Raw genomic sequence first — 27,077 nt, 5'->3', positions numbered from 1 at the left:
TATCAAAAACACTTCTAAACTCTTATAAACACTCCTAACACTTCTAAACACTATCTAGTAATAAGATAATTAGCTATGGAAAACAGTAAAGTGATAATAATACAAAGTTTAAACTTCGCCACAGCCAAGCAAGAAGCACTTTTGAACTTGTAGACATGGCAAACGAGATCTGAGGATTGTACTAGTGCACTATGGAATATCTACATAGCCACGATCCAACTAAGAGACTTTGAGCTTTGTAACAGGCCAAGTCGGAGCCGAGGATCGGATCCGAATCCATATGTAAGAATGAAGGCGAGATAGTACTACAGAACATTTACAATTATTCTAGCAGGAAAAGGGAGGAGATAAGCATAGTTATAATATATATACAAGATAACTTCTCTCTTAAATACAGCTTGAGAGCTGAAATAGCAGCCATGTCTTTATTCTTAAAGCTGCAAACAAGATCTAAGGTATGTCCGGGGTTGGTGCATTATAGGTAGGGAGGAGATTGAGAATTTTTTTGGTGGTCACCAGTTATACTAATGCCTGAGTCAGATCCGAACCCAACAGCTGAGGAAGAATGAAAATTAGCAACATCAGATCTGGAAGATTAATGTTCTTAATTAAACTGGTCTTGGTAGCTACCTTTGGTAAGAAGGAAGGACTGGTTCAAAGGGAAACTCTGTCCTTATGAAAAGTAATGTACACAGGTTTAAATGAAAGGGTTTGGAGTTCTGATACCCTCCTCACAGAAGTGACTGCTACTAAAAATAATATTTTCCATGTCAGGAACTGGAGATCCACTTTGACTGCAGGTTCAAATGGTGGTTGACTCAGTGTTTGAAGTAAAATAGTAATGTCGCAAGGAGGGATAGGATCTCTAAGAGGGCATCTCTGAAGAAAGGTACCCCTCAAAAAAGCCTTAGATAACCTGAGAGAGGCAGCAGAGGACTGATTCTCTCTAATGTGAAAACTAGAAATAACTGACAACTGTACATTGATAGTGGAATAGCTGGCACCAATCTGAAAAAGGCTACAAAGTCTAAGACCGCTGGAAGGGGTGTCAAGAAAGGGTCTAAATTTCTTTAAGTAGCCCAAACAGAGAATCTTTTCCATTTGGCTTTGTAAATTCTTCTAGTATATGGTGTTTAGGATGATGTAAGAATATGGATCACTTGGGAAGAAAACCTGGATTGACTAGCCATCATTGTAAGAGGAGTAACCAAGCGGTTAACTTGAGGGCTCAAATGTCTAAAAGAGGCAGGCCAAATGAGTGAGAAATGAGATCCAGGTTGGGATACAGCACCCATGGAGAGTGTTTCAGATGAGGCCTCAGGTAGGGGAGCCAAACTTGTCAAGACCAAAAGGGGGCAATGAGGATCACAGTGACCTTCCTCTCTAAAGCTTTCTGAAGAAATTTTGGGATGAAAGGAGTTGTAGGAAAGGTACATAAGAGACTTGCAGGCCACGTGTGGATCATTGCATCTTTGGGTGACTTCTCCCTTCAGAGGAATAAGGACAAAGAACCTGCTGCATTTGGTGTTGTGAAGAGAAATACAGAGATCACAGAACAGTTGTCCCTGCAGCACAAAATCTATTCTGCCACCTCTTGATTGTTGGATCATTCATGAGGCAGCAGGATGGAACTCCTTAAACTGTCTACTAGTACAATGGACTTCAGAATGTGCATTGCTAGAAAAAAGTGATTGGAAGGTATAACCCATTGCCAAACCTTCATGGTTTCTAGGAATAACAGATAAGAATGGCTTCCCCCTTACTTGTTGATGCATCATACTACCAACATACTGCAGGTTTGGACATGTATCAGTCCTTGAGTGAGGTAGTCCTGGAAGTCCTACAACACTAGGAGAACTGCCCTCAACTCTAGAATGTTGATACAAACACTGGCCTCAGAGGGGGACCATATGCATTAGACTATATTTCTCATGTAGTGCCCCCCCCCCACCCCATATGGGAAGCTTCTGTGGTCACAGTGGCTTTGGGCTGCAGAAAGATGAACCGACGACCTTGCAGAACCATAAGGGTTAGAGTCACCAGCAAATGTGAGTCCTGTAAATTTTCATCAGACAGATTTGGATAGACACTGGTTGGTACCTGATGGACCACTGCACTGCCAGGTTCAGCTGCAGTATTCTCATGAGTTACCTGGCAAGGGAGACTAAGACAATGGATAAAGCCATTGAATCCAGTAACAAAGAATCATTCTCACCGTTGGTTGTTGAGATGACAGAAATATTTGAGCATAACTGTGAAGTGTGGATAACCTGCTCTGTGAAAGTTTTGCTCTTTGATGAACTGTGTCCAAATGTGCTCCTATGAACTCTATTACTTGTACAGGATGGAATTTAAAACTGTCCAAGTTTACTGTGATGTCCAACTTTGAACAAATTCCAGAGTGAGGAGTCGCTTGCTTGGACAATCATATTCCTGCTATTAGTGGAAATGAGCCAGTCATCCAGATACGGGAACACTCCAGAACCCTTGCAGCCTGAGATACGCTGCTACAACTATTGTGCATTTGATGAAAATCTGGAGCGGGGGTAGGGGGGGGTGCTGCTGCGGTAAGGCCAAAGGGCAGGGCTCTGAACTAGAAGTGATTGGCTCTTAGCCAGAGATGGAGAAACCTTCTAGATCCCTTGTCCAGCTTGGTAAGTTGCTGTGCATCCTGTAGGTTTACGGAGCACATCCAAACATTTACTCTAAGTAGTAGGAAAAGGGATCATCTGGAACTTTGACTGCTGGTGAGACTTCTCAGTAAAGGGATCCCTGATGCCTAGGTTTTGTGGCCCACCCCTGCTTCATGGGTAACGTCTGTTATTAGAACTAACTCCACCCCTATGTCATTGGGATCCATCTCTACAAGTGTCAGGAGAGAACTCTTGTGATTTCCGGAACCATAGCTTCTTACACCTTTCTGGTTCCTAGAAAACCGTATTCCAATGGTAGAAAGGGTCTTTCCATCTTACTTACTTCTGGTCACTGTTTCATTCACTTTAGGGCCAAACAGTGTTGAACTATCAAATGAGGTATTAATAAAGGACGTTTTGAATTGTCCCACAAAGTCACACAAGTGCATTCAGGCATGTCTCCTAACAATAATGTAAATTCCTATGGCTCTTAAAGCTTCTTTATTAACATTAGAAATAAGACACATCGAGATACGGGGTAGTGACTGTAGGGTGGCTAACTGCGAGTCCAAGGTTTTCTTCTTTTCTACAGATATAGACCAGGAGAGGGACTTGGAAATTTCTTAGGTACATAGGTGTGTACTAGGCTAAAGGCCCTGGAGCCTTTACAAGCCTAGCCCATAGAAGTGCCCTGGCATTGTGCTGCCCGATGTTAGTTTCATCTGAAATCTTGGGAGATGTGTCAGGTAATTCAGAACCCTCAGAGTGAAGGTAACTAAAGCACAAGTCCACTTCCCAAATCTGTCCTGCACCCTCAACTCCTGGTTAGGTGGATGGACAAAAGGAATTTCCTCTGAGAGCTATTTTCTGGTGGCTACTTTCACTAAAATGGCCCCTTGCTTTAACGTTGTCAATGTTTTGGGAAGACCAAGTACTTGTGTGGCTTACAAGAAATTGGTTCAGCCACATCCAGCTCCTTCCAAGCCCAGTTAGAGACGAGATCCACCATCTCATCACTGGGGGATCCACCCAAGATGTAGCTGAGCCAGACTTGAAGTCTTCAATGAAAACTGACTCCTTTTGGGAGGGGCATCAGTGAACCACCCACCTTTCTGTCTCAGGACTTCAACAATTTCCCTGACTGAGACATTCTCAAGGGGAGTTCTGGGGGATGCCTCCCTGTCATCAAGATCCATGTTCTCTGTGAGAGACTCCAGGGGGAGTCTAAATGTCTCTTTTTACATGTTTGCTTCTGAGCAGCCTCCCTGGTGGGGTGTTCTGGAGAAAACTTACATATGATCTGCAAGTCCCCTATATGGATTGACTCAAGACTTGATGGGTCCAGCTGTCCCAAGTTCACCAAATGAGCAGGATCAGGACCCAGGGCCATTCTTTGGGGGATGGAAGGAGCGTGCTAGAAAGAGTAGTTTGTACCTCCGACCAGGAGAGTTCTCTATCGACAGCCTCTAATGCTGGAGACAAAGAAGATCTCAAGATCTGTTGGGTGGCAGCCAAAGGCACCCCTCCAGGAAATACTGGAACTCCACTCAGCTCTGATCCAAACTGACACTGGTATTGAGCTATCCAGTGCCGAGGTTCCGAGGTAAAGGGATGCCTCCGAAACTATTAGAGTTTACCCCCCCAGATATGGCATCAATGCTCCAGCTCCAGGATCCTTCTAGTTCTGCTGGTATCAAAGCTGTACGGGTCAGAGATGGGACCAAAGTAGAAGATAGCCAAGATATTCAGGACTGGCACAGACAAACTCTGGGAAGTACTCGGTTACATAACTGCCCATCTGACAAACAGGATTGGGATAGCAACTACTACAGGATTAGGGGAAGATGCATAACTCCCTGGTCCAGTGGCAACTGGAGCAGAGAGGATCTCCAACTCAGTGTGGATCTGGAGAAATTACCTCACCATGCGGACCACATCTGCTTTGGAATGGGTCCTGGTTGACCAAACTGTCTGCAGGGAAGAAGCAGTAGAAGGAAGCCTCAATGACCAATCTTCTCTTGAAGAAAGCATGATCAGAGCTGGTCCAGTGAACAACATGACTATGGGATTGGAGGAGTCTTGGATCCGATCAGGATTAATTCAGAGAAAAGCACCAGATATTCAGACTTGGAATATTTAAGAGCCACAGACGAGGAGGCAAGAGAGGATAAAGACTGCCCCAGAGAGCACATTTTCAACTCTTTAGTCTTCTCCGTAGGTCCAGTGAATTTGTCCCTTTTAGATTTGTCTGCAGATTTTTTAGAAGAAAGGGAAGGTCCAGTATCAGTACAATGAGACTGCAGAATTCTCCCACAGGGTGGGGATAAGTCCCTTAAGAATAAGTTTGTTTTTCCTCTCTACTATTGCCTGAGTACCAAAGGCTGTGCATATGGCACACTGTTCATCCAAGTATGTAGTCCTGAGGTAGTGCTGACATTTCAAGTGTGTATCCAAGTTGGTATCTTGTGGCCACAGGCTACACATTTTTTTAAAACCTGAAGGTTTCTCAGCCATAATGGAGAACCTCACTGAAAGGAAGAAACACACAATAAATGTATTAACACTAAGTTATCTAAAAAACAAATCAGAACAGAAGAGTCAAGTTTTTGTTATATGTTAGAGAACTGAGATTGTGTCAAGGTGTAAAGAAATACAAGGGGAAATAGAAATCCTTATAAAACACTACATATTGTAGCTATGACAGGGGATGAGGGCTACACCAACTGTACAATAAAAAGTACCAAAGTATATGGTAAAGGAGGAAAAGCCAACAATGAAAATCTCTTACAAGTTTTAAACCATGCCTGAATAAAGATTCAAATCTGTCCAAAACAACTGGCAAACCAGATCTGGGATAATGTTGGGCTTTGCAGGGGGCTATGGGTAAGGGGAGAAGCCTGAGCTTGGTATCCAAACTTTTGAGTAGCTGAAGACAGATGTGAGGTTGGAGCTGAACACCCATCCATTTAAGAATGGATGGAAGAGACATCAGATCTACAGAAAGCAGCTGCACCCAAAATAAAAAGTGCAAGGAAATAAAACACAAAAACCTTTTCAATTTTTAATACAAGTGGTCCAAGTTCTATGGTGTTGTCAGTTTTATATACTGCAACCTGACTGCTGATGTGAGGGTACAGTTAACTAAGTATTTTGGAAGGAACTAAATCATTTTTCAAATGTTAGCTGAGAAGCAGAAGATGACAAGTCACAGTCAATGGAATTAGCTGTGTTAGACAGTGTAAAAATCCCAACCACTTTCAGTAAGTTTCAAAAGTAAGTCCAAATCATACACTGTGAAGCAGTAGGAAACACTTTCAGTCAGCCAAACTCTTCAGTCCAAGCTGTTTTATTCTTCAAACATACAAAGACACAGACTGAGCACTTTCATCCCCTAAACTGGGGACTTCATCAAAAGTAAGCATCACCACTCTTCAGCCAATACTCACCCCATCCTTCTGCATGCCACTTCTAATAAAGTCTTCATCTGTACGATATGGAGACCATCCTGGTGGTCCCAAATGCTGGCCAAGTCCTGCTCTTCCTGATGGGATATCTGCTGTCTGTGCTCCAGTTCTGTTGGTAATGCCCACCTGTGTAAGCTGATGAATCTGAGACCCTGAAAAACAAATATAAAAGAAAAATGTCACTTCCCTACCCACAGAGAATGCAGAGCACTCTGAACCAGATCTATGTGTTTAGAGTACAATAGCCTTGTACTTAAACTTCATCATGGCCAAATAATTAGGAATCATCGCTACTACCAATGACACAGGTCTCCAATTAGTAACTGCACTGTATCATGCCTGAAGCAGAAAATTGTCCAACGACTCATCCACCTACCCTGCAATCAAAATAAATGGACAGGTAGATAAATCCTTGCAGTTATCTCCAAGTGCCTGCATTTCAGAAGATGAAATGTTTTCCTTAAGTATCATAAAGCCCATTATACACTTAAATGTGGGTACTCCCGAACTCTATAAGGAATTTTCTACTATTTCTACATGTAAAAAAAATACTGCTGTACATAGGCAGTTTTATTCACTCTGGGCCCCTGCCATCTCACCTATCCCCCCACCCAGATTATGTCATGTTTATACAGATAAGTAGCTAACGTTTACTTAAGTAACTTTTAACACTATCAAATAAACACATAGGCAGCACATTAAAATGCTACTGAAAGGACAAAAGCATCATATTAGATAAAGTTATTAAATCTCATGCATATATATACTTCTGTTGTATACTCCATGTAACATTTTAAAGTAAGCTTACACACTGGCTTTTTTCAAGTGATGATGAACTTACAATAAATTCATCAGAAACTGCTACCTTTAAAGATAACTTCAATTTAAAACTGGAACACTGTCATCAAAATTTTGCACTGGTACAGTAAAACGGTAAATAATTACCTAAACTATTAATATCCTTGCACAAGTTTTTCTCCATTGTGTTCTCTTGTTTTCTGACAGAACATCCTGCAGTTCATGTGAGGTCTAGCCTTTCAGAGCCCTTATCCTACCCGAGTAGCATCTTTCTCAACAGCATATCAGCATTGTCTCTCTCTCTCTCTCAAGGAACAGAGCTGGATGTGAGGCTTGTCATGCAGAAGCAACTTACTGCTGATATTTGGACTATGTCCGTAGCAATGCAAAACAGGACATTCATACATGGTGTCCTCTTATGTCACCACTTGTGTTTCAAATTCATTTTGTTCTGAGGCAAGATTAGTGACTGGGAAGGATACTGAATACAAATCTGGTCCTATACTTATACATTTTCTTTATCTTTCGAAGAAGTAGCCAATGTGCAGTAAACACACATACAGTCTTCCACACTTAGGAGTAAACATTCTCTCATGAGCACTCAGTCTGCATTCAGCCACCAAAACTATTAACCACTATGTTGTTCAGTGCCCGAAGTTCTGCTTTACTTTGTGTCATTTTATGCCTCTCTGAGAAGAAATTGCTTAACTCCAGCCTTCTAAAATGTAGCACAAAAAGTGATTGTTCAGGAACACATAGAGTAGCTTCAAAGAGTGCCACAAATGAAAGTTTTCAGACTGCTGAAAAAGCCTGTGTGTGCTGGGGAGCATGTAGCTGGAGAGCTGCTAGCATATGCTAGGAAGCACAGCAGAATGCACTCCAGGTACCAGAGGGGTAAGAGAACACAGAAGGTGTTGTGCACCTACGGAGATGGGGCATAGTCTTATATTTACAACTGTACATTGCTAAGAGGGTGGGACATTAGACAGACTCATCACCAGGATGGTGGGAGGTTAATTTCAATACATCCACATGAAAGCAAAGCACAGCTGGAGTTAGAACAAAGGGCATTAAGGCTTACTATACTACCCATCTGTGGTATGATGGTCTCTCACTGGATAGCTGACTCTCACCCCTAGCAAGTGATGATGTATGAATGGGCCAAAAGGGTGTTTAGTGTAGGGTGTCAGAAATACAACAGAAAAAATTACATAAAACAAATTTCAGGAATACAATCCCTAAACCACATACTGCACACTGCAAGACTGAAAATACATTTATTATAACTGGCTCCACAAAAAGGAAAGCAGACACACCACTTGCCAGGTTGTGCAAAGAACAAGTCACTGTAATCTATCAGTGATCAAAAGTTTGGAGATCTCAAACAGGTTAAGAAAACTACTGTAACACCAAGCCAAACATAACATAATCATTGTCTACGAAGGCACATCACTCCAGACATGGCATAATTATTGCCCGTGAAGACATGCACTGTATAAGGCAGCCTACCCTATGGGATATGCAACAGGTTAAGGTGAGGCTTTCTGATGTTCTCACAGATATGGGAAAACGCTACTTATAAACTGAAATACAATCCTTATCTCATATAGTACCACATGATAGAAAGACAAAATGAACCTTTCCAGTGAGTGGTTAAGAACCTGGCACCACAAACTCACAGACATGGGATTAAGTGCCTATCAGCAGAACATACGGATTTTAACAGTTCTCTTGCATATAATGGCCTGTACCTCTCTCTCTCCTTAGGAAGTACAGGTAATGACAAGGAAACTGTCTGCCTACATAATCCATTTTCATGAATGCAACTTTACTGATAATCTGTAAAGAGGTGAAAATAGCACTGCTTACTATTAGTAGGTTAAACAAACTGGGGCACACATATGCTTTACTTGGATGACAATTAAATCTGCAGTCACTGAGATGTAGCTTAAAGATGCATCATACATACTACAACTGTGCGGAAATTCAACTTTCATTATTGTGGATCAAATGGAGAAGGTGGGGGTGTTTCTCTTTTTGTTTCTCATGCTAGTGGCAGGGTAAAAATGATCACTGACTATAAGTTTATAGGATGCTGTCAAACCCCATCCATGCAAACAAGTGAACACGAAGAATTTCTGAATAACCTTCAGGATCAAACAATCAATGAAACACAATTATAATATACAGCACTACCTTTTTTTAAAGTAGACTAGATACATTATTGCTCCAGCAATAATTATGTCCAATTCCTAAATAACTTTGTAAACAAAAATAATATAGTATTAACTGTCACGAACCAAACTAGGGGGTAACAACATCCAAAGAATTGGGTTAAAAACTTTATTTTCCTGTTTAATTCCAAAAGTCATCTCATGCCATTACTTTCAAATTAAGAACATTATTCGGTTAACTAAATAAAGCCAACCTTTTACATTTCACAAATGGGAATCAAACTGCTACAAATTTATTTATTTTATTTTTTTATTCTTTGCTGACCACACTAGTCCCAAAAGGCTACAGGCCTTCTACTATGAGCGACCCAGCTGGTATTTACACTACTAGGGCAATTTTGGTCAGGGTGTAAAGGAACTTCCCCTACTCCTTTTCCATTCACCTGAGCTACCACCATCTCAAGTAAATAGGGCCTCTTATCTGAATGACAGCACTTTCAGGAGTGCAGCACCCCCTTAAGATGCACTGCAGTGTCAGCCTCCACTTTACCTGGTATGAGAATAAAGTTCACAGCCTTCTGCACCAAATGTGAGTGTGCTACTTGTTGCACCACTGGCACTGCATACAAATACAAATCTTAACAGAAGAGATTGTGATGTACTCTTGTTGTCTGCCACTAGGTTCCAGTCACATCAGTCAACTACAAAAATGCTGCAATCTTCAATGAGAGTCAGTTGCTGAAAGTACATGCAGACAGTACTTGAAGGTAAGGCCTGTACTGAAAGTGAATACTATTCACCCCTATAATTTTGTTAAGGGCTATCACTTAGAATTCATATCCTATATTCCACGATGGTGTGATCTTCAATAAGCACTATCCACATATGAGAATCTCAGTGAGTAGCATAGTGTATCCCTGTGCCTACCTAGTTCCCTCCATACCTACCTACACAAATTTTCCAGGCATTTCTCAGCTGCAGCCCCATAAACTGTGCGCTGCTCCCCTTACACTGATTAATCCCCAGCAGTTGAGGAACACTGCATGTTTGGTTGCTCTTATACCTCTTTGGTGAGGTACCACTGTATCACATGTGATGACATTGGGATGCAGCCTGTTACAGAATTAGCCAACTGCTCTTAGGCACATTAAACATGGCTAAATTACAGGAAATTTGCAAACATGCATCCAAGCTTAGATTTTTGTCAAATGTTCTGCTTAACATCCACAGAAGAAAGGAGTAGAAGCAGCTACTGAGTCTACATCCTTAGAGATACAGCAAACCTCCTGATGTTAGATTTTTCCTTGGAATATGCCTCCCACCCCTGGGGAGAATTTATCCCTGATGTAACATTTGGTACAGCAGAATGGCTGGAAAAACAAGACACGTATTACCTAGTTTCCCAACTAATATTCCTCACATTTATCAGCACTTCTCCATCATTCTATTTTTCCTTCCATGTGTTGATATTGTAAACTGCTTCTCAAACTAAATGTTCTAGCATTTTTTTGCATCTGTAAATATGTTTATATATTTGTTTTTTAGCATATCCTTGTATCTGTAAATATATTTGTTCATTTCTTATGTGATGCTATTCTCCCAGCCTCTCTGTCTGCAAATGGTCCACTGAGACCAATGCACAATCCTGACAAACAAGTATAACTAACTAACTAACTAACTAACTAAATAAATAAATAAAATATATATATAAAGCTTATGGCTACTCAATTTTGTGTCTAACTCTGTCAGCTTTAGCAAAATATCCCAAATTTATACCTTTCCTCACATATACACTCTTAAACTCCACTTTACCCACTCCCCATCACCCTTGCCCCTATTAACTATTTTAGCTTATCCCTTTAAAAAACATATCTTAACGTGGTTCCCATTCAGAAGCCTGAAACATCATAAGCCTGAAAATCAAAATCCTGAAACCAAAAGCCTGAAAATTCAGAATCCAGAAAACTCAAAATCCTGAAAGCCCAAAATCCTGAAACTCAAAATCCTGAAAACACAAATAATGCTAATATGTCACTATAAAGACACTAATATCTACCAACTGACCCTGACCCTAACCCTAACCCTAAGGTCCGTCACTATCGCACACTCACCTGACCCGTGCCCTAAACCTAACTCACTTAAACCGCCCCTAACCCCAATATTTGTCACTATTGCATACATGCCTAACCTGCGCCCTAACCCTAACTCACTTAAACCGCCCCTAACCCTAAAATAAAACCAACCGCACACTTACCTGACCCCAACGCATGACCTAACACCACAGGGCTAACAATAGCAAAGCCACAATGACATCAGTATGTCTATTTTGTGTTTTCAGGATTTTGAGTTTCAGGATTTTGGTCTTTCAGGATTTTGGGCTTTCAGGATTTTGAGTTTTCAGGATTCTGAATTTTCAGGCTTTTGGTTTCAGGATTTTGATTTTCAGGCTTATGATGTTTCAGGCTTCTGAATGGGAACCCTTAACGTATATACACTATTTCAGTATATTGTGATCGCTCTCCTATCCAGCAATATATTCTTCATAAAAAAACTAAGATATGAACCCGACTCTCTGTTTTCTATACACAAATGGTTGCTCTTTCCTCACATAGCTGTCCATCAATCTGATGGTGTTACCTGTATTTATAATTTGACTTCCCAATATTCATGCATTGATTTTATATCTGAATTTAACCTATATAAATCTCCCACTTGCTGCAGTGACTGTACAGAGCTCATTATTTTGTACAGATCTATGTGATACATTTCATTTCACATATTAATTGCTCTATCTGCAATCTCATTTAAATTTCAAGAAGCTTTTTTCCCAGGTGAACATTTCTGGTAAGCAAACGTCAATAAAAATAAATAATAAATGTGTGTACTCATCTTCATGAAAGAAAATGATAAACTCCATTTTTGATACTTCTAGGCAAATTTTACATTTCACTTATGCAAGGGTTTCTTCGGTATTCACTTATCATTCTTTTCATTGTAATTTCAATCCGATTTTCAAATAAAGAGCCAAAACTTCTCGTTGGTACAACACTACGCAGCCTTTATGAAAACACATTTCAGTACTCTTTAGTCCTTGTAGTTGTCTGACTATGTTGCTTACTTCTTCAATACTTGACCACATTTTGAATATTTGGGACAATCCACCTCTGCTGAGATAGCGGGTTAAGACCCTGACTACAGAGCAGATGACTCTAGTTCAATTAACAGCTCAGCTGCTTGACATCATAGCCATGATGGATGAATATGCCTATCCTGGAGGAGACAGCATAATGACATGGCAAACCATTTTTCAACGCTTGAGGGAGGCCACAGCAGAAAGCAATAGCTGGGCTAGAAGGGTGGGATAATCGGAAAAGAGTAGCTGCCATTGCACCCAGGGCAGACAGTTTCTTGAAGGGTATGCTTTACTATCCGTCTAGCCCACAGAGGATATATCATCATGGAGGGTGAGTAGGGCCATAGAAAAGGTCAGACAAGCACTAAGGATGATTCTTCAAGTGCTTCTCTGCTCCATACGTAGAATACCATTCTTCTATTCATCTTGCTACTGCATTAGCAATCCTTAAAGTGGGAGATAGTATTAGGTATGACTTGCCCCCCACCTTTATGTCACTTTACATCATCTGCCACAAAACCAAAATGGGAAGAGTACAATGGTTGGGCATTGTAGCAATAGGCGCAGCACTAGGCAACTGATGGTCAGAAATGCAGCCTGGAACAAAAAAAAATATTTTTGACAATCTGTTTTCTTTACTTAAACAGCTGGCATATATGGAAAGAGTGTCACCTTCAAAAAGTCTGTCAATATGTTCTGGATTCTATAGTACTGCTTTTGGAAATGTCGCTGTGAACACTTTTTTTGGATGTCTCTCCTGGAACTTGTCAGCACATTTTTTTGGGTGATGGCTTATCAAAGTTATAAGTTATGTATTCACCATAACTAGACATCTGTGTTGTCCATTTTCAATCTTCCTCACTTATGGGATTGGATCCAACTCGGCTGCATACTATAGACTTCAGATCCAACTCTCAAGCTCCTCCCTCTAGCATAATGCTCCACTCTATCTCCATTACCTCAGATCGAGTTTGCTGCTCTATCTCCTAATAACAGACAAGGAACAGAAATTGAAGATAGGAAAGATAAGGCTCAAACCTGGAACTGTAGGTTCCAAACATAGTCCAATAGGTTCTTCCAGAAGAAAAAGGATGGGGATGGATGGGAGGGGAGTTGAGGAAGAATGAAAATGGACAACACAGCTGCCTAGTTATGGTCCCCAACTACATTCACCTTGGGTGGCCCTCATGGAAGGATATTCTGGAGTACTGCCGAACCAAAGGACGCTCTATTTCTAGATATGATGTCCAATTTGTAATGTGAAATGAAGGTGTGAGCCTTGGACCATGTGATTGCTGCACAAATGTTATTAATAGATGTTCTTGACTAAAAAGCAGATGATGCAGCCATATATCTAGAAGAGGGAGCTTGGGTTTTTTTTGGCAATGTCATACCTTTTTGAGAGTAAATCCATGAGACACAATCTGTAATCCATTTAGCTAGGGTAGGTTTAGAAACTGACTGACCTAGGCAGTTTGGAGAGAAAGATACGAAAAGCTGGTCCAACTTTCTAAATTGTTTTGTCCTGTTGAGGTAAAAACATAACTGCCTGTGTACATCAAGAAAGTGTGGCATGTACTCTGCTTTATTTGCAAAATTTGGAAAGAAATTTGGCAAGTGAATGGATTGGTTAATGTTACTTTCAGAGGCTAATTCAGGTAAAAAGGGTTACTCCACAAAGAAATATATCTTTGTGGAAAATAATGTAAGGAGTTTTTGCTGAAAGAGCCTGGAGTTCAGAAATTCTTTTAGTCAAGGTAATAGCTACTAAGAAAGTTGTCTTCCACAACATAATTTTTTGGTCAAATTTGTCTGAAGGTTCAAAGTTTTTTTTTGTGTCAAACCTTCAAGTATTACCATAAGATCCCAAAGAGGTGAGGGATCCTTTATTGGAGGCCTTAGCAGAAAAATGCCTTTCATAAAAGCTCTACATAATCTAGAGGAAGGGAAGGAAAAATATCTATTTCCTGCATGGAAATTTAAAATTGCTGCCAACTGCAGTTTAAGTGTGGAGAAACTAGAACCATTGTTGAAAAGAGCAATCAAAATTTGAGAATAGCCAAACTTAGCACAGAAAAAAGGATAAGTGTTCTTATCTGTTGGTCAAATAAATATTTTCCACTTGCTTGTATAAACGTTTTTGGTAGAATCCTTTAGAGAAGCCAAGATAATATCACAAACCGGGGAAGAAAGCCTGGACTGTCTAACTACTACTGGAACTGCAGGAACCATGTGGTCAACTTGAGGACTTAAATGTTGGGGTGTTGAATACCTGATAGGTGAGAGAGGACATTCTGAGTGGTTTCCTGTATCCCTGAAGGACAGCGAAGATGAGATCGGAGAAAGGAGAACCATACTTGCTGAGGCCAGAAGGGGGCAATGAGGATTATTGCACTCTTCAGCCTGTTTGCTTTCTGCAAAAATATTGGAATCAGGGGAAGAGGAGGGTAAGCATAAAGGAGACCAGAGTGCCAAGCATGAAGAAGAGCATCTCCCAGTGACTCCCCCTGAGGGGGATCAAAGCGAAGTACTTGCTGCACTTGTTGTTGAGAGGGGTGGCAAATAGGTCGCAGCACGGTTGACCCAACACCTGAAGATCATACTCACTATTCACTATCAACTGATTGAGAGACCACTTGTGAGGCATCAGAATGGATATGCTTAGTTTGTCTGCAAGCACAATGGTTTTCTCCAGGATATGCATTGCAATAAGAAAGTGGTCTGATGAGATCGCCCATTCCCAAACCCTCATGGCCCCTCTACAAAGGGGGTAAGTAAGACTGGGTTCCTCCTTGTTTGTTGATGTACCAGACTACAGTCATGTTGTCGGTTTGAACTGCAATACTCCCCAAGGGAAGAGAATCGTGAAATGCTTGCAATGCTAGAAGGACTGTTCTAATTTCTAGGACACTGATATGCAACCTGGTCTCTTGAGGGGGGGGGGGGCACATGCCTTGGACAGTTCTTCTCAAGAAATGACCCCTTCCACTCCAGTTGAGAAGCATCCGTGGTCACTGTGGCTACTGGGTTTGGTAGTACAAAAGGTCGGCTCAGAAAAAGATTGTCTGATTGTATCCACCAGTGAATGTGTCACCTGCAAATTGGGATGAGCTTTACTTGAAAAGACAGGGGTTGATGTAAAATGCACCACTGCACAGCAAGTGTCTATTGGAAAACTCGCATAAAGAAGCAAGCTAGAGGAAGTACCTCTATGGCAGCTGCCACTGACCTCAGAGTTTAGAGCACTAATCTTGCTAGGGGAGATGAATAAGAGAGAATAGCCTGAACTTGATTCCTGATAGAAGTAATGCAATATATAGGCAATGATGCTATTTGACTAGATGTGTTTAAAACTGTCCTGATGAATTCCAGGCTATGAACTGGAGCAAGTTTCGATTTGTTGAGACTTATCATCATGCCTAAGGAGTTGGAAATATGGAGCAAATAGTCCCTGGCATGATGAAATTGATGCTTGGATAGGGCAGTTAGAAGCCAGTCATCTTGACATGCAAACACCTGGAATCCCTTCAGTCTCAAGTGAGCTGCAACTACTGCCATGTATTTGTTAGACACCTTGGGGCTGTAGGAGACCAAAGGGCATAGGTCTTAATTGGTAATGACTGGCTCCCAGACGAAAGTGGAGATGTGTTCTGGATCACCTGACTATTTTGATGTGATAGTACACATCCTGAAGCTCTACAGAACACATCCAATCATCCTTGTGTAGAAAAGGCAGAATGGACTGAACCATGACCAATTGGAACTTTGCTTTCTTTACATACTGGTTCAGTTTGCTTTTATCCAAAATGGGTCTGAGATCCCCTGTTTTTTTTTGGTAATAAAAAAAGAGTGAATAAGCTCAGAATCCTATTTGGTCTGGTGGGAACTTTCAGATGACTCTTTTTTCTAGCAGCTTTTGAATTTCTTGTGCTGCTTCTGACTAGATGGAACATTGGGAAGTTTCTTCCTTTGACGACATGGAAGAAGGGAAAATGGTATGAAATAGCCATGAAAACCAGGGGGCTGGAGAGAGGGAAACCAGGACTGCAACAGTGAATACACTCAAACATCTACATTTATGGTACGTGTACACAAATGTACTATGTTCTTCGTGTTTCACTATTGCAGTCATCGCACTTGGGTTGATTCCCAAAGCTGAGGAAGGGTGGAGGTGGTCAAGAAGAGGTAGGGCTGGCTAGGGGGCCTTGCAAGACTGCTTTGGCAAATCCTGCCCTGGATTTGGAAAAGATAGGTAAGTGGTAATGCTTGGTGAAGGTGTGTACAGAACTCCAGGTTGAAGCTTCCAGAATGTCCCTGGTGGGGACTCCCCTGAGAAATGCTGTAGAGGTAGAAGTAGCCCTAGTGGAATGTGTTCTGACCCCCTGAGGGGTTGGTCTTCCATGGTGCTTGTAGCAGAAATGAATGCAGTGTGCTATCCATTTGGAAATAGTTTGTTTAGAAATGGCCTTGCCCTCTGCCCCTGTTGCAAAGCTGACTAGCAGCTGGTCAGATTTTCTGAAAGGCTTAGTCCTATTAAGGTAGAATCTGAGTTGTCTGTGCACATCCAAAGAGTGCAGGATCCTTTCCCCTTTATTCTGAGGGTTAGGGAAGAAGATTGGCAAATGGATGGATTGGTTTAGGGCCACACTGGATACCACCTTAGGCATAAAGGACAGGTTAGTCCTGAGGGAAACCCTGTCAGCATGGAAGATAATAAAGGGTTCCACAGTCATCAGTGCCTGTAGCTCAGACACTCTTCTAGCTGTAGTGATGGCTAGAAGCAAGGCTGTTTCCAAGAGAGGAATTTTAACTCTGCTGAAGCAGCAGGTTCAAAAAGGGGAAGCGTGAGCTTTTCCAGTACAAAGTTAAGGTCCCAAGCAGGGGTGGGTGCTCTCCTTGAGGGCCTTAAGTTGTTGGCCCCTCTCAGGAACTGTTTGATGAGAGGGTGAGAAAATAGAGGTAGCTCAGTATTGCAATGAGCCGAAATGACAGTCATGAATCTTAACTGGAGGAGAAGGATAGGCGTCTGTGGAGTGCTGCTAGGTAATCCAGGATTAGAGGTAAGGAGGCACTGCTGTGTCCTTTCCTTTCGACTGAATCCAAGAACACTATCTTTTCCACTTTTCCGCACAGGATTTCCTAGTACTAGGCCTTCTGGCTTCAAGAATGATGTCCAGCACCTATTTACTTAGGGTTGCTGGTGGAGTATTCAAGGAATAAGCCAGGCTGCAAGATTTAAGGTTTGCAATTGTGGATGCAAAATCTGTCCCTCCTGCTGTGACAGCAGGGTAGGTGTCTGGTGTAGGTGCCAGGGTGGCACCATTGTCAGGCTGCGCTGGAGTGGGTACCAGTGCTGGAGTGGCCAGTCCAGGGCAATCAGAACTGTCCTTGGCCTGTCTTCTTTTAACTTGAGTAGTACTCTTGAGAGAAGGGGCAGAGGGGGAAAGGCATAGATTGAAAGGTTTTCCCATTGAAAGGATAGGGCATCCACCTTTCAGGCCCTGCTGTGAGGGCTCCTGGTGCAGAATTTGCTTAACTGGTGGTTGTGGGGGGAGGCAAAGAGATCCATCTCTGGGGTCCTCCACCTCTGGATCAGAAGGTTGAAGGTGCTGGGCTCCAGTTTCCACTCGTGTGGGTCTAGGAGATTTCTGCTTAAGTCATCTGCCAGTGAATTTTGTTTGCCTGGCAGGAATTGAGTTTGTAGATGGACTTGGTTGTCCAAAGCTGTTTTCCACAGAGTCATGGCTAACCTGCAGAGTGGGTAAGAATGGGTTCCCCCCTGCTTGTTTATGTACCATATTATTGTGGTGTTGTCTGTTTTATCAGCAGCTGTCCTGAAAGGATTAGGTATCTGAAAGCTGTCAGAGCATTCTGTACAGCTAGCATCTCCTTTTGGTTGATGTGGAGTAGAATTTGGCTTGGGCTCCAGTGGCCCTGAATGCATTTGCCAGCCATTTGGGGCTACCATGCATAGTCTGATGTGTCTGTGGTCAGGGTTTGGGTGGCATGGTGTAGAGTAAAATGCAGTCCCTTGTTGTGGTTGCATGCTTCTGCCCACCAAAGGAACTCTGCCCTCAGACAAGGTATGATAGGAATGACTGTTTTCAGGTCCTGAGAATGTTGGCACCAAAGACTTTTTAAGTACCATTGAAGTTTCCTCATATACAGTCTTGCATATGGAATTAGCAGAATACATGACACCATGAACCCTAGGGCTTGCAGTATTTTTCTTACAGTTAGCTGGGTTCTGGTGGCCATTTGCTTGAAGTAGTCTGTCAGATAGACTTGTTTTTCTGAAGTGAGAAATGCCATCTGGGAAGTTGTGTCCAAGCTTGCTCCCAAGGAATACAATCTTTTGACTGGGTACAGGTGTGATTTCTTTTCGTTGATGGTATACCCCAATGAAGTGAGAAGGTTTTTTACAAATGCCAGGTGCTGAAGCAGCAATTCCTGGCTGTCCATCTGCCTGAATCAGGCAGTCGTCCAAGTACGGGTAAATTTGGATATTTCTCTGCCTGCAGTATGCAATGGCTGGAGCCAAGCATTTTGTAAATACCCTGGGGGTCAGTAGATAAGCCAAAGAGAAGTACAGAGAACTGATACTGCATAGATCCTGTCCTGAAATGTAGATATTTCCTGCATGATTACCTGATGAGGATGTGCAGATAAGCTTCTTTTAAGTCTAGGGTGACTAACCAGGCATCCTTGGCTAGCATAGGGAGAGGCTGTTGCAGGGTAAGCATCTTGAATTTTGGGACCACTAGGAAGGTGTTGAGAATTGAAAGATCCAGGATTGAGGCCAAGAACCCTTTTTCCTGGGTACCAGGAATAGTCTGAAGTAGAAACTCTGACCCCTTTGTTCTACTGGAACTGGTTGAATAGCTCTGATGTTGAGCAGGGAAAGAACTTGGTTTTGAGCCTCTGCCCACTGGTTTGAGGGAAGGTCTGGAAACCCACTTGGGGCTGGCAGTGAATGGAAATAAAATCTGTACCCCTGAAATACAATGTTGAGGACTCATCGGTCATGAGTAATGGACTTCCAGTTTTTTGCATGAAGGGCAAATTTGCCTCCTAGGGGCACAAGCAATTGGGCAGGGCTGGGAAGTAGAGTTGAGAAGTCATTGTGAACTTGTTACCACTCCCTGTTTTAGAGGTGAGAGCACTCCATTGCTTAGATCTCTGCATACCCTGAGACTATAGTCTGGGTGGTCTGTTTCCCCTGGGTCTTGTTTGGGAAGGCCTGGAGGGGGCTGGAAAGGACAAGTGTTTTCAAGGGCAATGCCTACTGAATCGAGGTGGTTGCACTTGTAAGAATTCTTTAACAGTTTGCATAGATTTAGCTTTTTCTTCCATCTTTTTAAGAACAACTTCTGATTTGGTGCCAAACAAAACATCCTTATTTAAAGGAGTGTCTAGTAATCTGGATTTGACATAGTTTGGCAAGGTCTGCTTACATCCTTATTTAAAGGAGTGTCTAGTAATTTGGATTTGACATAATCTAGCAAGGTCTGCTCCTTCAGCCAAGCATGTTTTCTCAGTACAGAGTCAGCGACTGCAGCCCTGCAAGATGGTTCTAGGGCATCAAAACCACACTGCAAAGTATGCTTACTAACTTGGTTTGCAAAATGCATAAGCTCTTGCAAATCTTTATTTTCTGCACAATCTGGAAATATTACCATTTTTTTGTTTAATGAGTTCCAAAATATGTTGCTGGTACTTCAGCATGTGAAACTGGCAATTCAATGCCCTGATAGCAAGAGTTGCAGAGGTATATACCTTCTTTCCCCATCTGTCTAAAGCTCTGGAATCTCTGTCTGAAGGGGTAGGATTTTTGGCTGTAGTAGCCTTAATATCTTGAGGTTCCTGGGAAATGATCTCTGGATCAGCAGTAGGATTCTTGAAAAGAAACTTGTGGGAATCAGGTACTCGGTAGTACCTGTCAGGTTTCCTAGGGGCTGGAGGTAAGGTGTCTAGAGTAAGACTGGATTCTATGAAAACATCATCCACAACATCCAGGACAAGGGGAATAGCTAAAGGTCTGTGCTGAGGGAGCTCTAAAAATTCTCCGAGTCTCTTTTTGGACTGAGGATAGTCTTGAAATTCCCAATGGAAATGCTCTCTGAAAGTATGCATGGTTTCACCAAAAGAGAAATCCTCTGGAGGGGAGGCAGAGGGAATGGATTCCTCAGCATCTGAATCCTCATAGGCTGCTAAGGGCATGTCCTGATAATCAGAAAGGTCAGAGTCATCGGACTCCTGGTCTGTAGAATCTGAAGGCAACTGAATTCTTTGTCTCTTAGCAGGGGAAGGCTGGCTTCCCCTAATTAGCATTATAAGGTCTTCAGCCATTCTAAGCATTTGTTTTTGTGACATGGGGGCCTGAGCATGCACTTTGATCATCACTTTTCTAGGCGTAGTGCGTACCCTGAGCCTAAGAAACTCGGTAGTTTTGGCTAAAAAAGAAGTTGTTGATTCGAACATTGGTAGGTCGGAAAACACTCTCAAAAGCCAGTGCCTGCACTGCAGCTCCGGACCCATCCAAGGTAGAGACATCTGCTGGTTCCATAGTCGAAGAAGCATCTCGCGGCATACCGGATTCTGAATGGGTCTCAGCAGAGGCTTGTGAATCTACAGAAGTGGGCATCAAGGGCTGCAGAGGCACCTCACTAAGTACCGGCGGACTGGTGACTAGCTTAACGGAAGCATTGGCGGTAGTTTTGGACCTATGCGGTTTGTCTCTGTCTTTATCCTTGCGTTTTTTCAAAAGATCGGTAGTTGGATGGCTTACTGAAGCCATTTTGGAATACGGAGATCGACAGCGAAAGAATTTAGCAACAAAAATAACCTGACGATGAATGGTTTGGGAGTTAAACAAGGCAGAAAATCGACAGAGAGGGACATCGTGGTCTGGGCCTTAACAGGTGATGCAGTAAGAATGAAAATCTCTGTGAGGTATTTTGTCTGTGAGGTATTTGCTTTCCACAGGCAAGACAATTGTTAACTTTTTCTGACATCGGTTAGAGCACGTAAAAAGGATCTCCAGTGGGGTACTTAGCTTTAGAAGACTTCAGGATTATCAACTCGAAAAACGAAAATTTCAGGTACTGACCAACCAGCACGTGCAAACTGCTTCTGCTTCAGGCTCCTCCTCGGCAAGAAAGACTGATGTAATGGCATCGGCTGCCTGTTTTTATATCCCTGATGACCTGATGTCATGGAAGAAGGGACAGCATCCGATGCAGAAATACTAAGACTCTGGTATTCAGGCCGACTGAGGGCTACCTGCAGGCAGATAACCCAAGTGTGATTACTGCAACAGTGAAACACGAAGAACATCACAAGAGCTAAGGAAAAGGAAGCATCCAAGGAAGGAACAAGATACAGGGGGGGAAGGCAGCAGGGACAGAATACTGCAACATAGAAGAGAAGGACATCTATGGTTATGGTAAGATTTTACACAATTATTCTATGTCCTTCTATTCAGTGTTGCAGTGCTCTTTACATATAAGAATACCAGTGCTTAGTAGGAACCTTGGGAGGTGGAAGGAGCAGAGGCACTATGCAGTGGAAAATTTTCAACAAAGCCACGGAAAATGGCTCTAACAAACCCTGCTCTAGTCCTAGAAATGGTATTGAACTTGTAATGTTTGGTGAAGGTGTGCACAGAAGACCATGTAACAGCTTCCAAAAATAGAATTAGTGCTCAGGCCTTTAAAGAAGGCACCCGAAGAAGTCACAGAGCTAGAGAAATAAGCTCTAACACATGTAATCAGACTTACTATGAAACTCATAGCAAAACACAACAGCCCTAGAAATCCAAGAATAAATTGTCCGTTTAGAAACAGGTAAACCCAGAGCCCTGGGATGGAGAGACACAAAGAGCTGATCTGATTTCCTGATAGCTTTAGTCTTACCTAGGTAGAATCTAAGTTGTCTATGTACATCCAAGGTATGCAGAATCCTTTCACTGGAGAACTGAGGAGATGGGAAAAAGGTATGCAATTGAATAGATTGATTAAGAGACACCTCATTTACCACCTTAGGCATAAAAGAAGGATTGGTACGCAAGGAAAGTCTGTCTTTGTGGAAAACCAAGAAAGGAGGGGATGCCATCAAAGCCTGAATCTCCGAAACCCTCCTGGTAGAGGTCAATGCTACCAGCAACACTGTCTTCCATGTACAAAACTTTAAAGAAGAGGAAGCTGCAAGTTCAAAAGGGGCTACAGTTAGTTTTACTAACAGGTAAATCAAATCCCAAGGAGGTAGAACTGTTTTCTTGAGAGGTTTAGTATGCGGGACATCTTTGAGAAAAAGCTTTACCTCCAAACTGCATGCTAAAGAGGGAGATAATGGCAAACAAGCAGAAATAGCAGGACAGTGGACTTTCACTAAAGAGTATAATAAGCCACTGTTAAGTAATTCACACAAGTAATAAAGAACCTGTGGAATGTCCACAGATAATGGATCTAGTTTTCTGGAAAGGCACCAGATGGAAAATCTCTTCCATTTGGAAATGTGAGATTTTCTAGTATTGGGTTTCCTGGCTTCCTACAAAACCCAAAGCAGGTCCTGTGAAAAAAAGGTGCCTAAAAGGAATCAAAAGTTGATCACCCTCAGGATCATTTGCAAGGTTGACAGATGTGGATGAAGCAAGGATCCCTTGTCTTGTGTGAGCAGGTCCACACGGTGAGGTAACCTATGATGATGGCCCTTGGCTAAATGCAGAAAAAGAGGGAACCAATGCTGTCTTGGCCAAAAGGGAGTCACCAGCAAGATTTTTGGCTAGTCCTGCTGAATTTTCAGCAGATCTTTCTGAATAAGAGGGAAAGGGGAATGCATAAAGAAACGCCCCCTTCCATGAAAAGGATAGGGCATCCACCTTCCAGGCCAGAGGATGTGGAGTCTGGCACAAAAAAACAGGAAGTTGTCTATTCAGACGGGAGGCAAATAGATCCAGATAAGGGGCACCCCACCAGTGGACCAAGTCCAGAAATACATCCCTGTGAAGTATCCACTCATGGGACTGCGTTATGGACCTGCTTAAAGTATCTGCCACAATGTTCTGAGCAGATGGAATGTAAATTGCAAGAAGACTCACCTTGTACTGAATAGCCAATTTCCATGCCCTGAGTGCTGCTAACCTGCAAAGAAGATAAGATTTGGTCCACGCCGTTTGTTTATGTTCCAGAGAACAATGGTGTTGTCTGTAAAAATTTGCAGAGGACCTGGAATAAAGAGGGTGAAAAGCCTGCAAAAACAGAATCAAGACCCTTATTTCACTGATGTTGATGTGCTCCCTTCTTTGAGAAGGAGACCAAAGGCCCTGCACCTGCTTGGAAGCAAATGTTGCCCCACCCCCACCCATCCTGTGTCTGAGGCATCTGTGAACTGATGTTGAGAAAACTGAGGCTGGAGAAGAGGTAGGCCTGAATTCAATGTATGGTGTTGAATCCAGCAGAGGAGTTCCATTTATTGGTAGGGAAGGACAGGAATGAGAACTCTAGAGGGTGAGCAAGCTGTGACCAGGTTGCTATTAGAGTCACTGAAATTTCCTCATATGCAGCTTTGCAAGGGGCAGCATGGGAATTGTAGAAGACATGAACCCTAGAAGTCTCAGAAACTCTGGCTGAAATGGAAGGAAGACGAAGAAGGCTTTCCAGAAAGACAATGAGAGACTTAACCTTGTCCACTGGGAGAAAAACCATCATGAGGTCTGGCCTGAACCTGCACCCTAGGAAGATGTGATCCTGAGATGGAGTCAGAGAAGATTTCTTGAAGTTTATCATAAACCACAGACATTGAAGGAGAAGAATCCCCACCTGAAGATTTTGACACAACTGTTCTTGCTGAAGACCCAGGAAAAGAAGATTGTCAAGGTATGGCTATACCCAAATTCCCTGGACTCTCAAGAAGGTGATCACAGGGGACAAGCATTTTGTGAATACCCTTGGGGCAGTGGAAAAGCCAAAAGGCAAGGGTGAGAACTGAAAGTGCAAAGAACCCACCGAGAAACGTAGAAATTTCCTGTACAGAAGATGAATGGGAACATGTAAGTAAGCATCCTTGATGTCCAGACAGGACATGTACGAGTGAAGGGGAATCACAGGAAAGAGAGTTTGTAGGGACAGCATACAGGAAGATTGCACCTCCAAAAAAGTGTTTAAGTAGGAAAGGTCTAGAATTGGTATCCAAGGAGCATCCTTTCTTGGAACCAGAAACATTCCTGAGTAAAACCCTCTGCCTTTCTGTTCCATTAGTACACTTTGGAATGTGCCTTGAGAAAGTAACAGACAGGACCTTTGGAAAGGATTCTAGTTGATTTGAAGGGGGCTGTGGGATTCCCATGAAAGGAGGGAGATTCTTCCAAGTCATAAAAAATCCCTACTGGATGATAGACAAAACCCAGGAATCCTGAGTGAACCTTGCCCAGACTGGAAAAAAGAGAGAAGAGAAGAGATAGAGGAGTATGACTTGGAAGAATCTGCTGATCATCACAGAGAACCAGGCAAGGCTTGAAAGGGATGTTCAGTAGAAGGAGTCGAAGCAGAAGATTTGGACTGAGGAAGTCTCCTAACTGACTTTTTAGATCTGGAAGTAGAAGCACAGGTGGAAGAGGAGCGAACTGGTCTCCTAACAAAGGAAGTTTTGACAAGAAAGTTCCTAGGAAACTTAAGAACTGGAGACACCAGCAGGTGCTTCAGATCCTGAAGCTCCTTACCTTTCTCTTGGAGAGTCTTAAATAAGTCTGCAGTAGCAGAACCAAAAACAGCTGACTTATCCAAAGGGGCATCTAGCACCTTTGCTTTAATATTGTCAGGTAGTGGCTGAAGTCTCAACCGGGAATGTCTCCTAAGCACAGAAGCAGCAGCTCTACATAATGCCTCCACAGCATCATAGCTGCACTTAATGGAATGTCTAGCTACTTGTGATGAAGAAGCCAAAAGAGACATAACAAGAAGTTATGTACTCACCATAACATTCGATGTATGTAGTCCATCTCGCCTCTCATTCTTACTTGTGGGTTTGGAGCTGAACCTCGGCTCTGACTCGGCCATACTCTAGTTTGAAGTCTTTCAATTGGTTGGGCTAAGAAGGTATCCCATGCTGCACTGCTCCCTTTCCCCAGATCTTGTTTGCTGTGAGCTAATCATTCACTCCTCCACATACAACAACATATAGAGAAGAAAGAACATACTAACCAGAAAGGAATTTGAAATCATACCTAACCCCTAGGTCCTCCAGGATGGGGGAAGGAGGGGGGGTAAGTAAGAATGTGAGGCGAGATGGACTACATACATCAAACGTTATGGTGAGTACATAACTTCTTGATGTTATGTAGTCCAATCTCGCCTACATTCTTACCCGTGGGACAGCGTCCCCAGCACCTAAATCCTGGGAGGCTCAGTGGAAAATACTCCTGTGCACTGTGGAACCAAAGGAACGCCTGCCTCTGGACACCAAATCCAACTTGTAGTGAGTAACAAAGGTGTGAGGAGATGCCCATGTAGCCGCAGCACAAATATCATCCATCGACAACCTGGCCTGAAAAGCTGTAGAAGTAGACACAGATCGGGTAGAATGAGCCTTCACTCGAAATGGTAAATCCTTGCCTCCTGAAGCATAAATGAATGAAATACAACTGGAAATCCATCTGGACAAAGTGACTTTAGAAACAGGAGACCCAATCCTGTTTTCTGAAAATGCGACAAACAACTGATCCGATTTTCTGAGATCCTTTGTTCTATGTAATAGAATCGTAATTGTCTGTGTACATCCAGCTGATGAAATCTAAATTCTGCCTTGTTCGAGAACTCTGGAAAGAATACAGGTAGTTCAATGGATTGGTTTAGATTACTGACTGAAGGCACTTTCGGTAGGAAGGAAGGGTTAGGTCTGAGAGAAACCCTGTCCTTATGAAAAATCAAGTAAGGTGGTCTAACTGATAAGGCTTGAAGCTCCGAGACATGTCTGGCTGAAGTGATGGCTACGAAAAAGATTGACTTCAAAGTCAAATATTTTAAATCACAAGTGGCTACAGGCTCAAAGGGGGGTGAAGTGAGATATTGTAGAACAAAATTTAAGTCCCAAGGCATAACTGGTTCAAAAACTGGAGGATGAAGCAGCATAGTGCCCTTCAGGAATGCCTTACAAAGTCTGTGTGCCATGAGACTAGGCTCATCAGCGACATGAAAAGTGGAAATAGCCACCAACTAGACTTTAAATAGCTGTGGCCGCTGATCCTTGGTTGAAAAGCATGGAGAGGAACTCCAGGACTGACGAAATTGGAGCTGTATAAGGATCAATTTGTCTTAAATGTGTCCAGATGGAAAATCTCTTCCATTTGCTGGAATAGATTTTTCTGGTGGAAGGCTTATGGGAAGAAGACAGAATATTAACCACTTCCGGCGAAAAATGATGAAGCCTGACTAATGATGGAAGTGGAGGAGCCAAGCTGTTAGCCGGAGGGTCTGAAGAGAGGGATGGAGCTGCCCTGACATATGAGTCAGCAAATCTGGTTGAGGGTCCAGAATCCAGGGGGCGTCCACTAGGTAAGGATGAAAGAAGGGGAACCATATTTGACGAGGCCAGTGTGGAGCAATCAGAATCATTTTGCTTCACAAAGATTGTGCTTTCTGAATAACCTTTGTCAGCAGAGGAACAGGAGGGAAGGCATACAGTAGACTGGAGGGCCAATCGTGAACTAGAGTGTCCCTGGGTGATTCCCCCTGAGGGGGGATAAGGGTGAAGTAGCTGCTGCATTTGGTATTGAGGGGGCTGGCAAATAGGTCGCAGCAAGGCTGACTCCACCTGCAGAAAATCTGCTCCGCAACCTGATTGTTCAGGGAACACTCGTGAGGCATCAGAATCGCTCTGC

At 42.7% G+C, this 27,077-nt stretch overlaps 1 protein-coding gene across 5 annotated transcripts in view; it reads right to left on the bottom strand.

The window, feature by feature from the left end:
* KIAA1549 (KIAA1549 ortholog) overlaps positions 1-27,077 on the bottom strand; it is a 2,575,340-nt gene that overhangs the window by 64,465 nt on the left and 2,483,798 nt on the right. For all 5 annotated transcript variants that reach the window (XM_044088205.1, XM_044088206.1, XM_044088207.1 and 2 more), the window contains one exon: positions 6,080-6,249. In XM_044088205.1, the coding sequence (XP_043944140.1) occupies positions 6,080-6,249 (170 nt within the window). The remainder of the gene's footprint in view (positions 1-6,079; positions 6,250-27,077) is intronic.

The sequence above is a fragment of the Protopterus annectens genome, chromosome 11.part0, assembly GCF_019279795.1.
Source record: "Protopterus annectens isolate FY-2018-M chromosome 11.part0, PAN1.0, whole genome shotgun sequence".
Classification (NCBI taxonomy): domain Eukaryota; kingdom Metazoa; phylum Chordata; order Ceratodontiformes; family Protopteridae; genus Protopterus; species Protopterus annectens.
The sequence above is the reverse complement of the archived record's forward strand: the minus strand, read 5'-3'. Positions and strand labels throughout refer to the sequence as shown.